The sequence below is a fragment of the Nicotiana sylvestris genome, chromosome 3, assembly GCF_000393655.2.
Source record: "Nicotiana sylvestris chromosome 3, ASM39365v2, whole genome shotgun sequence".
In the NCBI taxonomy this organism is placed as follows: Eukaryota; Viridiplantae; Streptophyta; class Magnoliopsida; order Solanales; family Solanaceae; genus Nicotiana; species Nicotiana sylvestris.
In genome coordinates this window covers 8,883,080-8,895,682 of record NC_091059.1, presented here as the reverse complement: position 1 = coordinate 8,895,682, position 12,603 = coordinate 8,883,080, and the positions used below count along the sequence as shown (strand labels likewise).

The window sequence follows — 12,603 nt, the reverse complement described above, 5'->3', positions numbered from 1 at the left end:
GAGTGTCAACATTTGATGGCGAACACTTGTGTGTCAGATAGAGCTAAAGGGGAAGTTGCCCCGGGGTATCATGATTGGTTCAGAGGTGACGCGGCGTGCGGGAGACCGGCTAAAAGACTTCATCTCGAAGATTTCGCCGAGTCGTCCCAAGAGCAGTGGGAGTGGTTAGCAAAGGAAGAAGGCTATCGAGCTGAGATTTGTAAGCTGAAGCAGCAAGTTGAGAGTCTATCATTCAAGAACAGTGTACAGGTTGTCGCGGATCAAGGTGATAAGAACAGATTGGCTCGAGAAAACGAGACGCTTAGGGCCCAAATCTGGCAATTAAGAATAACCGTCGATAAGCAACCAAGGAGCCGATCAGATGAGCATATGATAAAAGGGCTGGAAAATGAAGCCAGGGAATGTCGGGATGAGTTAGAAAAATCTGAGAATATCATGGCAGAGCTTAAGCCGTAGTGGGATACAAGAACAAAGGAGCGTCCCCAGTACTTGAATCTGTTGAAAATGGACCACGAGAAAATTGTAGCCAATCTAAAGAGAAAGGTGGTTGCCCTTGAGGGTAAAACGGTTAAGCAGGCTAGAGATTTTGAAATTGAAAGTGGACATTGTTACGACTTGTTGGCCCAAATAAAGATAGAAGTGCAACAGTTGCAAGATCAACACCCGCAGGACTCTCGAGCATTAAAGACGTGCAGCGTTCAGATAAAACGCTTGCTTATAGAAAAGAATCAAACAAGAGACAGGATTGGAGCCATTGCTCACGCCATTTTCAGGAGATGCCGGGTTTGTGAAGACATGACCTATACTACTTTTGTCCCAGTAGTAATGATCTATGTGAAGCGAACCATGAATGAATTAGAGCAGCTTGAAAGGGATTTGGATCCTAGGCCCGCGGCGAGGCCGAACGACGCCCCGCGGACACCTAAGTTTGAAGCATTAGAGTATGCATAGTCCGTGTCTGTAGTTCTCTAGTTTTGAGTCTGTCTTTTATCTATCCGTTGTCTTTTCATGTCAAGTATGTTTGTAGTCTTGGAGTTTGTGTTTGTTTTAGTTTGCGTCTGTTATTTTCATCCTGCAAAAGTGTCTAGTTTGTAATAGTTTGTTTTAGCAATGAAACTAAGATTCCAAAAAGTATTTTATCCTTTGTTTTTGCAGTTATTTTCACGAACTACGCTTGGTCTGATTCGTGCGGGGTCATGATACATAGGCAATCTCTATAGGATTCGACCATAATCGTAAAACGGGAAAAAAAAAGAGAAACAAAAAAAGAGAGAGAGATAAAAAGAAGGGAGCAAAAATAAAGAGAAAGAAAGAAAAGAGCGGAAAAACAAAAAGAAAAAGAGAAAAAAAAAGAAAAGAGTGGGAAACAAAAGAGAACGAAATAGAAGAAAGAAAAGGACACAAGAAAGGGATAGAGTGAGAAAATTGAAAGAAAGGTAAAAAGAAACAAAGAACGAAATGCCGGGATGACGCATGCAATCGAGCAAACGCATAATAGACATGATTAACTGTATAAGTGCATTCATGCCAACGTGCAGTTGTCAAATTTGTTAAGACTTAATCGCTAACAAAGTGGTTGTCTAAATGTGTGAGTTCAGGCAGGTGGTTAGTTGATTGGCAGTTCTAGCAACTCACCCGTACAACACCAGGTCGAAAGATAAAGTAAACATGACAGGACATGACTCAGAAATCAGCCTCGTGGACCCTTCAAATGAAGTTGAGGTAACAAATGTGGGTGCTATGAAAGAAGAGATGAGGAAACTAAAAGCGCAAATGGCCGAAATGCATCGGGCATGGTCTCAGGGACATCCGACACCACTATACCCCGCTAATCCATCTTACATCCCACCTCTGGCTCAGGCTCAGGAGCCCACCACTCCCCACGCATCTTCAGCCTTCCCCTATCACACCCAGGGCTATGGTACCACTTCATACGCCCCTCCAGCTCCACTACCCAAACAGAACCCTCCCCCACCTATGGGTCCAGTCTTCGTGGCATCTCCACCAGCCACGTTACATAGATCGTCCAGTGAGCCGCTATTCCAAGCTCACGACACCCAAATTTACCCTCTTGAACCCACTTTTAAAATGCCTGAGCCATATACCTTTACTCCCCATTTTGAAATCCCGGGAGAAGTTGAGAAACCGGTTAAGAATGCAGAACAAGAGGAAGTGATTTGTAAAGTCAAAAGCCTGGAGCAATCCTTCAGGAACATGCATGGTTTAGGCAACCAAGTCAGCGTTGCATACAAAGATTTGTGCCCTTTCCCTGATGTACAGTTGCCCGCAGGTTTCAAAATGCCCAAGTTTGATTTGTACGAGGGATATGGTGACCCGGTGGCCCACCTCCGGGGTTTCTGCAGTAAAATGAGAGGAGCTGGGGGGAAGGATGAATTGCTGATAGCCTATTTTGGTCAAAGTCTGAGCGGGTCCGCACTGGAATGGTACACGAGACAGGACCCCGGCCGATCGTATAAATGGGATGATTTGGTGCAAGAATTCATTGGCCATTTTCAGTATAACCTTGAGATAGTCCCCGATCGTCTGTCATTGTTGAAGCTGGAAAAGAAGCCCGGGGAAAGTTTTAGAGAGTTTGGTTTCCGCTGGAGGGAACAAGCAGCAAGGGTTGATCCTCCGATGAGGGAGAGTGAGATGGTAAATTACTTCTTGCAAACGTTGGAGCCGACCTATTTTGGTCATCTGGTGACATCTGTTGGAAAATCATTCAATGAAGTGGTAAACATGGGAGCCATGATTGAAGAAGGATTGAAGTCTAACAAAATATTCAGTTATTCGGCATTAAAAGCAACTACCCAGGCCATCCAAAGCGGTACTGGTGGTGTACTCGGAAAGAAGAAGAAGGAAGAAGTTGCCACAGTTGAAGCTAGTACTTGGTCCAGGCCCAATAACCCTCTGCCCTACTACAACCAACCCAGACCCCACCCAAATTACCAGTATACCCCATATGGCCCACCACAACATTACTATCCACCACCAGAACCATATGTTTCTATCCACCATGCCCAGACATACACTCAGCCTCCGGCGCACTCGTAATGGCGTGCACCGACTCCCCAAAACACACATCCACCCCCACAAAACACCTATCCACCCCCCAGGACAAACAGACCAGGAACCGGCTTCCGCCAAAACCAAGCTTTTAGAAGTGAGAAGGCCCCAAATAGAAAAACATTTACTCCACTGGGAGAATCTTACACCACTCTCTTCCATAGATTGAAACAGTTGGGAATGTTGACCCCAATTGAGTCCAAAGTACCAAACCCCCCTCCCAGAAAACTGGACCATTCTGTTAGCTGCGAGTATTGCTCAGGGATGCCGGGGCACGATACTGAAAAATGTTGGAAATTGAAAAATGCGGTACACAAACTCATTGATAATCGCTGTATTGAAGTACAGGCTTCAGAGGCTCCAAACATCAATCAAAACTCGTTACCAGCGCATTATGAAGCCAATATGATCGAACTGATACATAAGGGGACAGAGCCTAAAAACCCTCGCAGACGATCATGGTGATCCGTTCTACGGAAGCCAAGTCCAAAGAAAAGACAGTTAGCGCGAGGCCAGCGGTTCAGCTAAAAGCGATAAAAGATAAGCCAGTGTTGGTAATGGGAAAAGGACCATTTGTTGCTGCAAAGAAGCCAGAGCCAGTCAAGTTAGTGGTACCAGGGTCATCATCTGCACTCGTGGTTGTTGTGAAAGGGGACTACATAGAACCAGTTGTCATAAAGACGATAGTACAATTACCCGTGGCTGATAGCAAAGCCGTGTCGTGGAAATATGACAAGGTGTGATGACATACAAAGGAAAGGAAATTGAGGAAGAGAGTTGTGAAGCACAAGGATTAACTCGGTCGGGACGTTTTTTTGCTCCCGAAGAGTTGAGAAAGGCTAGGGGAGCTAAAGACAATCTAGTGCTAGTCAAGAAGGCTGTGACGGAAGAAGAAGCAGAGGAATTTCTGAAAAAGATGAAAGTGCAAGATTATTCCATTGTTGAAAAATTGAGAAAAACACCGGCCCAGATCTCGTTGTTGTCATTATTTATCCATTCTGACGAGCATTGCCGAGCTTTGATGAAGATATTGAATGAAGCTCATGTGCCCGACAAAATTTCAGTGAACCATCTGGAGACAATTGCCAACAAGATCTTTGAGGTAAACAGGGTAACATTTTCTGATGATGAATTGCCTATGGAAGGCACAGAACACAATAAAGCTCTCTACTTGACGGTCAAGTGTGAAGATTCAATGGTTACTCGGGTGTTGATCGATAATGGGTCAAGTGCTAATATTTTTACGTTGTCCACATTGAACAAGTTAAAGATTGACGATGATAGAATCCGAAAAAATAGTGTTTGTGTTCGAGGGTTCGACGGAGGGGGAACAAACACAGTGGGGGAAATTATACTCGAATTGACTATTGGCCCAGTTGAGTTCACTATGGAATTTCAGGTGTTGGATGATGCAGTGTCCTACAATCTTTTGTTGGGTCGAACATGGATCCACGTAGCCAAAGCAATGCCTTCCACACTGTACCAAATGGTCAAGTTCGAGTGGGACAGACAAGAAATCGTGTTATATGGGGAAGATCCCATATGCGCTATGAATGATGCCATTATGCCCTTTATAGAAACTGAAGATGATAAGGGACCATGGGTTTATCAGGTCTTCGACACGGTCCCGGTGAACAGAGTGCCCGAGGGTAAAAGCATTCCATGTCCCAGGGTGATAGTTGCGACCGTCATTGTAGTATCAGAAATGCTGAGTAATGGGTTCGTGCCAGGAAAAGGTCTGGGGGCTGAGCTTCAGGGCATTATTCAACCTGTTTCTCTACCCAAAAACCTGGACACCTTCGGATTGGGGTTCAAACCAACAGCGGCAGAGGTTAGAAGAGCTCGTAAGTTGAAAAAGAAAGCTTGGGTTCTTCCCAAACCGATTCCACGCTTGTCCAGGTCCTTCATCAGGCCGGGTGTCAAGAAGCAGTCATTGGCAAAGGTATCGGGTCCACTGATTGGTGCAGAGGGGAACTTGGATAAGGTGTGCGAGAGGGTATTTGCTGAAGTGAACATGGTTGAGGCCGGGGAAGGGTCAAGCAAATCAGATATACAGTACATCGGACCATGTGCTAATGTCAACAATTGGGAAGCTACTCCTCTTCCAATTCGGAAGGAGTCGTGGTAGTGGGTTTTGTCTTCCTTTTATTCACCTGGATTATTCTAGGGTTTGTAATTCAGTTGCTATGTTCCGTCCGTTTGGATAAGTTAAAACCATGTTATCTTTACATTCAATGAAATGCAATTTTCTTCTTTCTTCATTCCTAATTTTGTTTCCATTTTTCTTTTCTTGTATGTACAGTTCTTTTTATGCTGATATCAATGACATGACATGCATGAGGAATCTTCGGCCCAGTTTTAAAAGCCAATCTAACTCAGAAAAAATAATACACGAAATCGAGTGTGATGATGAGGTGGAATGCGATGATGACGAGGCGTATGAAGAAATTAGCAAAGAATTAAGTCACTTTGAAGAAAAACCCAAACCAAACCTAAATGACACAGAAACAGTTAATCTAGGGGACCAAGACAATATTCGCAAAACTAAAATAAGTGTTCATTTGGAGCCACAACTCAAGGAGGAGATAATTAAAGTATTGTTCGAATACAAGGATGTTTTTGCATGGTCGTATGATGATATGCCGGGACTAAGTACCGATTTAGTGGTTTATAAATTACCCACTGATCCGGCACTCCCTCCTGTCAAGCAGAAGTTGAGAAAGTTCAAAACGGACATAAGTGTGAAGATCAAAGAAGAAATTACCAAGCAATTTGATGCAAAGGTCATTTGGGTTACACGGTATCCCACTTTGTTAGCTAATGTTGTGCCTGTGCCGAAGAAAGATGGCAAGACCAGGGTGTGTGTCGATTATCGAGATCTTAACAAGGCGAGTCCAAAAGACAATTTCCCACTACCTAACATCCATATACTGATTGACAATTGTGCCAAACATGATATTGGTTCTTTTGTGGATTATTACGCGGGTTATCATCAAATTCTAATGGACGAGGAAGATGCAGAAAAGACAACATTCATCACTGCCGTGGGGAACGTACTGTTATCGGGTCATGCCGTTCGGTTTGAAAAATGCTGGGACAACTTATATGAGGGCCATGACAACAATATTCCATGATATGATACATAAGGAAATCGAGGTGTACGTGGATGATGTGATTGTGAAGTCTAGACAGCAGTCTGACCATGTCAGAGATTTGAGAAAGTTCTTTCAAAGGCTTCGCAGGTACAATCTTAAGCTCAATCCTGCAAAGTGTGCTTTCGAGGTGCCATCTGGGAAGTTGTTGGGGTTTATAGTCAGCCGGCGGGGTATTGAATTAGACCCGTCGAAGATCAAAGCTATTCAGGAATTGCCACCTCCAAGAAACAAAACTGAGGTGATGAGTTTATTAGGAAGATTGAATTATATCAGTAGGTTCATTGCTCAGCTCACGACAACTTGTGAGCCGATTTTCAAGCTGTTAAAGAAAGATGCTGCAGTCAAATGGACTGATGAATGTCAAGAGGCTTTTGATAAGATAAAGGGGTATTTGTCAAACCCACCCGTGTTGGTCCCGCCAGAACCAGAGAGGCCTTTGATTCTATATCTGACGGTTTTGGATAATTCATTCGGCTGTGTACTGGGGCAGCATGATGTTACGAGTAGAAAGGAGCAGGCTATCTACTATCTCAGCAAGAAGTTCACATCTTATGAGGTTAAGTATACTCATATGGAGAGGACATGTTGCGCCCTAACTTGGGTGGCACAGAAGTTGAAACATTATTTGTCATACTACAACACTTACCTCATATCTCGCTTGGACCCATTGAAGTATATTTTTCAGAATCCTATGCCCATAGGGAGGCTTGCAAGGTGGCAGATCCTGCTTACAGAGATTGACATTATCTATGTGACACGGACTGCAATGAAAGCACATGCATTAGCTGATCATTTAGCTGAGAACCCCGCCGATGAAGATTACGAACCTTTGAAAACTTATTTCCCTGATGAAGAGGTGATACACATTGATGAATTGGAACAAGCTGAGAAGCCGGGATGGAAACTTTTGTTTGATGGGGCTGCAAATATGAAAGGCATGGGAATAGTAGCGGTACTTATTTTGGAAACAGGTCAGCATTACCCTGTTACAGCTCGACTTTGTTTTTACTGTACGAACAACATGGAAGAATATGAGGCGTGTATATTGGGATTGAGATTAGCTGTAGATATGGGTATACGGGAAGTCTTGGTCATGGGTGACTCGGACCTACTGGTACACCAAATTCAAGGAGAATGGGAAACACGGGATTTAAAGCTTATACCGTACTGACAATGTCTGCATGAGCTTTGTCAGCGGTTTCAGGCTATAGAGTTCATGCACATTCCAACGATTCATAATGAGGTTGCCGACGCTTTGGCTACTTTGGCGTCGATGTTGCATCATCCAGATAAGGCGTATGTTTACCCGTTGCAGATTCAGGTCCGTGATCAACATGCTTACTGTAATATGATAGAAGAGGAACTCGACGACGAGCCGTGGTTCCATGATATCAAAGAGTACATCAGGACGAGAGTATATCCGGTACAAGACACCAGTGATTAGAAAAGAATGATTCGGCGATTGGCAAGCAGGTTTTTCTTTAGTGGAGGAGTGTTGTACAAAAGAACTCCAGACCTCGGGTTGTTGAGATGCATGGACGCAAGACAGGCCACATCTATCATGACTAAGGTACATTCCGGAGTTTGTGGACCGCATATGAGTGGGTACGTTCTGGAAAAAAAGATTCTCCGAGCAGGTTATTATTGGCTCACTATGGAGCGGGATTGTATCAGTTTTGTGCATAAATGTCATCAGTGCCAAGTGCATGGAGATTTGATTCATTCTCCACCATCAGAACTACATACGATGTCCGCACCATGGCCTTTTGTTGCATGGGGCATGGATGTTATTGGGCACATTGATCTAGCAGTATCAAATGGGCATAGGTTTATTCTGGTAGCTATAGACTATTTTACCAAATGGGTGGAAGCTAAGACGTTTAAGTCTGTGACTAAGAAAGTTGTGGTCGACTTTGTGCGCTCAAATATCATCTGTCGCTTTGGGATTCCAAAGGTAATCATCACGGATAATGGGGCTAATCTTAATAGTCATTTGATGAAGGAGACATGTGAGCAGTTTAAGATTACCCATAGGCATTCTACTCCATACCGTCCCAAGGCAAATGGTGCAGTTGAAGCAGCCAATAAGAATATAAAGAAAATACTCCGGAAGATGGTTGAAGGGTCTAGACAGTAGCATGAGAAGTTACCTTTTGCATTGTTAGGGTACTGCACCACCGTTCGTACCTCGATGGGGGCGACTCCTTATTCATTGGTGTATGGCATCGAGGCAGTTATACCTGCAGAGGTGGAAATCCCGTCTCTGCGAATCATCACGGAGGCTGAGATCGATGATGATGAATGGGTGAAAAGCTGCCTCGAGCAGTTGAGTTTGATTGACGAGAAGAGATTGGCATCAGTGTGTCATGGTCAACTGTACCAGCAAAGAATGACTAGAGCGTACAACAAGAAAGTGCGTCCGAGGAAGTTTGAAGTAGGACAGTTAGTGCTGAGACGTATTCTGCCTCATTGGGCTGAAGAAAAAGGAAAATTCGCCCCAAACTGGCAGAGGCCATTTGTTGTAACCAGAGTGTTGTCTAATGGTGCACTATATCTGACAGACATAGAAGGAAAATGTGTAGAAATGGCCATCAATTCCGATGCGGCCAAGAGATAATATGTATGATTCTTTATTCTGAATGTACTTGTTTGTATTTGGCCCCTTTTAAAGATTGAAATGACGAAGGCGTTTTGTTATGCTATCCAAATACTTTATCCACTATTATCCCCTTTGAGCCTTACTTATTTTTCATACCCCTCTTTCGGAATCAATGGCACTATCAAGGAACACAGGTGCCGAACATAAAAGAAAGAAAAGAAAATCAAAGGAAAAAGGAAAGAAAAGGAAAGAAGAAAAAAAAAAGAAAAAAAAAAGAATAGAAAAGAAAAATGAAAAGTGAAGGAAAAGAGAAAGAAAAGAAAAGAAAAAGAAGAAAAGAAAAGGAGAAAAAGAGGAGAAAAGAAAGGAAAAGAAGATGAAAAGAAAGAAAATAAAAGAAAAGACACAACAACAAAGGTAATTATGATGCAGTGAACTACGTTTGACTTGATCCCGAAAGGGTACGTAGGCAGCCTTACTCCGAGGTTCAGTCATATCCAAAATAAAAATCCAAAAGTCCCCAAGCAAGAAACTGGAGCAGAAGTTGTGATTGTTGTTAGAAGTTGGATTCCGAAAGTTGTAATTTGAACCCATTTGAATTGTTTTGAGCCTTTTATACCTTTATTTCTAACCCAATCCAAAATCCTACATTACGGTCCAAAAAAAAGACCTTCTGATTAGTTTTTGAGAAATGCCAAGTTGAGCAGGTAGAAGTAACTCATGATAGGGGCAACATTCGGGTTCAAGCAAGAAAAACAAAGTAAAAAATGAGAGAGTCTTATTGGTGAAAACCTTCACAGGCACCATAAGGCGACGGGAGCTGAGAGAAAAATAAATGAGAGAGTCTTATTAGTGAAAACCCTCGCGGGCACCTTGAGGCGAAAGTGAGTTGAAAGATAGTTAATTGGCAAAAGGTCTGTGGGTGGAAAACTGTTTCAAGGAACCGCAGGATGAACAAATCTAAGGTTTGGGTAAAGTAATCAAGTGATGGAAATTCTGGGGCAACAAAGTATGGCAATTAAAAGTTGGTTAGTTGGACAGATTGGGCCGATTAATCCAAAATGCATGTCATGACCATTGGTACCAGCCGTTCCGCTCAGATAAGTTTCTTTTCCTTCTCTTTTTAAACAGTCATCTGGTTTTGGGTTCATCTTATCCTTAACCCGTAAAACCATTGCATTTCATTCTCTTTTGGGGGTTTTGTTTTTCTAAATGTTCCAATGTCAGTTTTGTTTAATACAAAGGGGAAAGGATCTCAAAGCCCACTACCAGCTTTTGAAAATGGTAAAGCATAATGTTGTCAGAGCATGTCAACAATGATGTGATGTAAAATGGAATAGGGAAAGTCATCGAAAGTTGCATCGGCAGAATATTTGGGAAATGTTATGGGAAATGTAAAGGTTCAGGCAAAAGGGGCCGGAAAGGTAAGACATGGGTACAAAAGCATTCAGGTGGTCAGAAATTGGGGAATGCGGAAGTCGGTTGGAAAGTCAGGCAGTTCAGAGGAAGTCAGGCAGTACAAAGCAAGGCAATGGAAGGACGATGCAGCAAGAATGCCATCAACTAGCCACCATTTTTTTAACTAACGAAATTTTCGGTGATTGAAACAGGGGCAGAAAAAATTGTTTGTCAGGAGGAATTCACTGTGAGGGAAGAGCAGGTATTAATCAAGTTTAATCGCAAGTGTGGCATGGTTAAAATCCAAGAAAATGAGGAGTAGCATAGAGAGATCAATCAGGAGTCCACCTGGAGAACAGAGACATGCATTCAAATATCAGTAGTTAGGAGTCCCCCGGGAGAATGGAGGTATTTATATTCAAGTTGTAGTTGAAGTCAGGAGCCCGCCTAGAGAATAGAGGTATTACAATTCAGGTTTTAGTTTTTAAATTCTCATCCAGTAACATGTACCCAGTTTTCAAACTGGGGCAGAAAGTTTTTCCTTGTTGTGTTTATGTTGTGAAGTCAGGAGCCCACCTGGATAATAGAGGAATACTTTCAATTTCAAAATTCAGAAGTCAGGGGCCCGCCTGGATAACAGAGGAATACATTCAATTTCAAAATTCAGAAGTCAGGAGCCCGCCTGGATAACAGAGGAATAAATTCAACTTCAAGTTCAGCAGTCAGAAGCCCGTCTAAAGAACAGAGGCATGCATTCAAGTTATGAAGTCAAGAGCCCGTCTGGATAATAGAGGAATACTTTCAAATTCAAGTTCATGCAGCTAGGGGCCCGCCTGGATAATAGAGGAATAAATACAGTTTCAAATTTAGAGTCAGGGGCCCTCCTGGATAATAGAGGAATACTTTCAATTTCAAGGTCAGCAGTCAGGAGCCCGCCTGGATAACCGAGAAATACATTCAAGTTCAAGTTTATTCAAGTTCAGCAGTTTGGAGAGAAGGAACAACATCTCAGTTGACCGTTTGAAGTAGCAACAAGGAATTTTACCGAGAAAATACAAGACAATGAGACAACAAGAGAACACAAGACAATGAGGCAACGAGAAAATACAAGACGACAAGGCAACAAGGAAGTACGAGAGCAAGTTTGAAGAATCTAGATAGGACTTTTGTAATTCATAGAGCATAGTTAGTTTAACTTCTTTTTATCTTTGACGTGGTGTAATAAGGGAGGTCAACAAGCAGTAACAACAGCAAGTGCAGTGAAATCACAGCTCCTGGTAGGCCCAGCTACCAGACACTCACGAACTACACCGACTTGATTCCTGTTTAGCCCAGGATATGTAGGCAACCTCTAAAGCAGGGTGCGGTCAAAACTTTTCAAAAATGCTTCACACGGAATATTCAAACGGGCAAAAATTGCTCATTTCCGCTCATTTGTCTTTGCACGAAAACTCTTCGTGTTTCCGGGCAAAGAGGGGCAGCTGTGAGCACGTGATTTTTGCCCTATATATGAATAATTCCCAAAATTCAAACAAAATAATTTTTCTTTATTTTTACAATTTTTGTACATTTTTGTGTCATTTTCTGTTAATTGTTTGCATTTTATTTGTGCATGTTAATCATATGAAAATACAAAATAATATTTGCATTTAGGTTTAATTTCATTTTTTTAGTATTACTTAGGGGTTGATTTGTTTTAGAGTAAAATATAAAGAAAATGACAAAAAAATAGTACATTTTTACATTTTTAATTATTTAATTGTGAATTCGTCCCGAAATAGATTTTAATATAATTTTTGGAATTAATTAGTTTAATTTTGAAATATATTAGGACTTTTTTTTAATTGTTGCAATTTTATAAAATCAAAAAAATAAATACAAAATTACAAAGTGGAAAACAAAATACAAAAATAGATAAAAGAAATAAAACAGAAAAAAACAAACAAGAACAAAATTGGGCTCATCTCAATTTAACCCAAACCTCAGCCCAAATCAGTGTTCCGACCCAGGCCCAATCCAGTTTCCCACCCGGTCCAAATCCTTATTTCCCAAAACGACCCCGTTTAGGATAGGACTAATCTAGGCCGCCCATCACCATTGATCTAATGGCTCCCATTATTTCCCCACATTAGTTATAAGTGTCCGAAATTTCTAAACCCTAAACGAACAACCTTCATCTTCCTCGTACTCCCTCGTCTGTAACGCCACAGCTTCGCTGCCGGAGAAGACACCATCACTTCCGTTGACCCCCAAAATCACACCCCTAGATCGCCCAACACCCTCATCATGAATCTCTTATCAGCTTCCCTCGAATCATACCCGGTCTGCTCGAATATTGGATTTTGTCACCGCCGTCTCCGCCTTCCATGGCGGCGACATCCC

General features: G+C 42.3%; 1 protein-coding gene across 1 annotated transcript; it reads left to right on the top strand.

The window, feature by feature from the left end:
• The first annotated feature begins 7,971 nt into the window (after window positions 1–7,971).
• On the top strand, window positions 7,972–10,543 carry LOC138887021 (uncharacterized). The gene is made up of 4 exons (XM_070168730.1): window positions 7,972–8,178; window positions 10,051–10,107; window positions 10,164–10,317; window positions 10,434–10,543. Exons 1-4 carry the CDS (start codon window positions 7,972–7,974, stop codon window positions 10,541–10,543), a joined length of 528 nt encoding a protein of 175 aa, XP_070024831.1.
• Window positions 10,544–12,603: the final 2,060 nt, after the last annotated feature.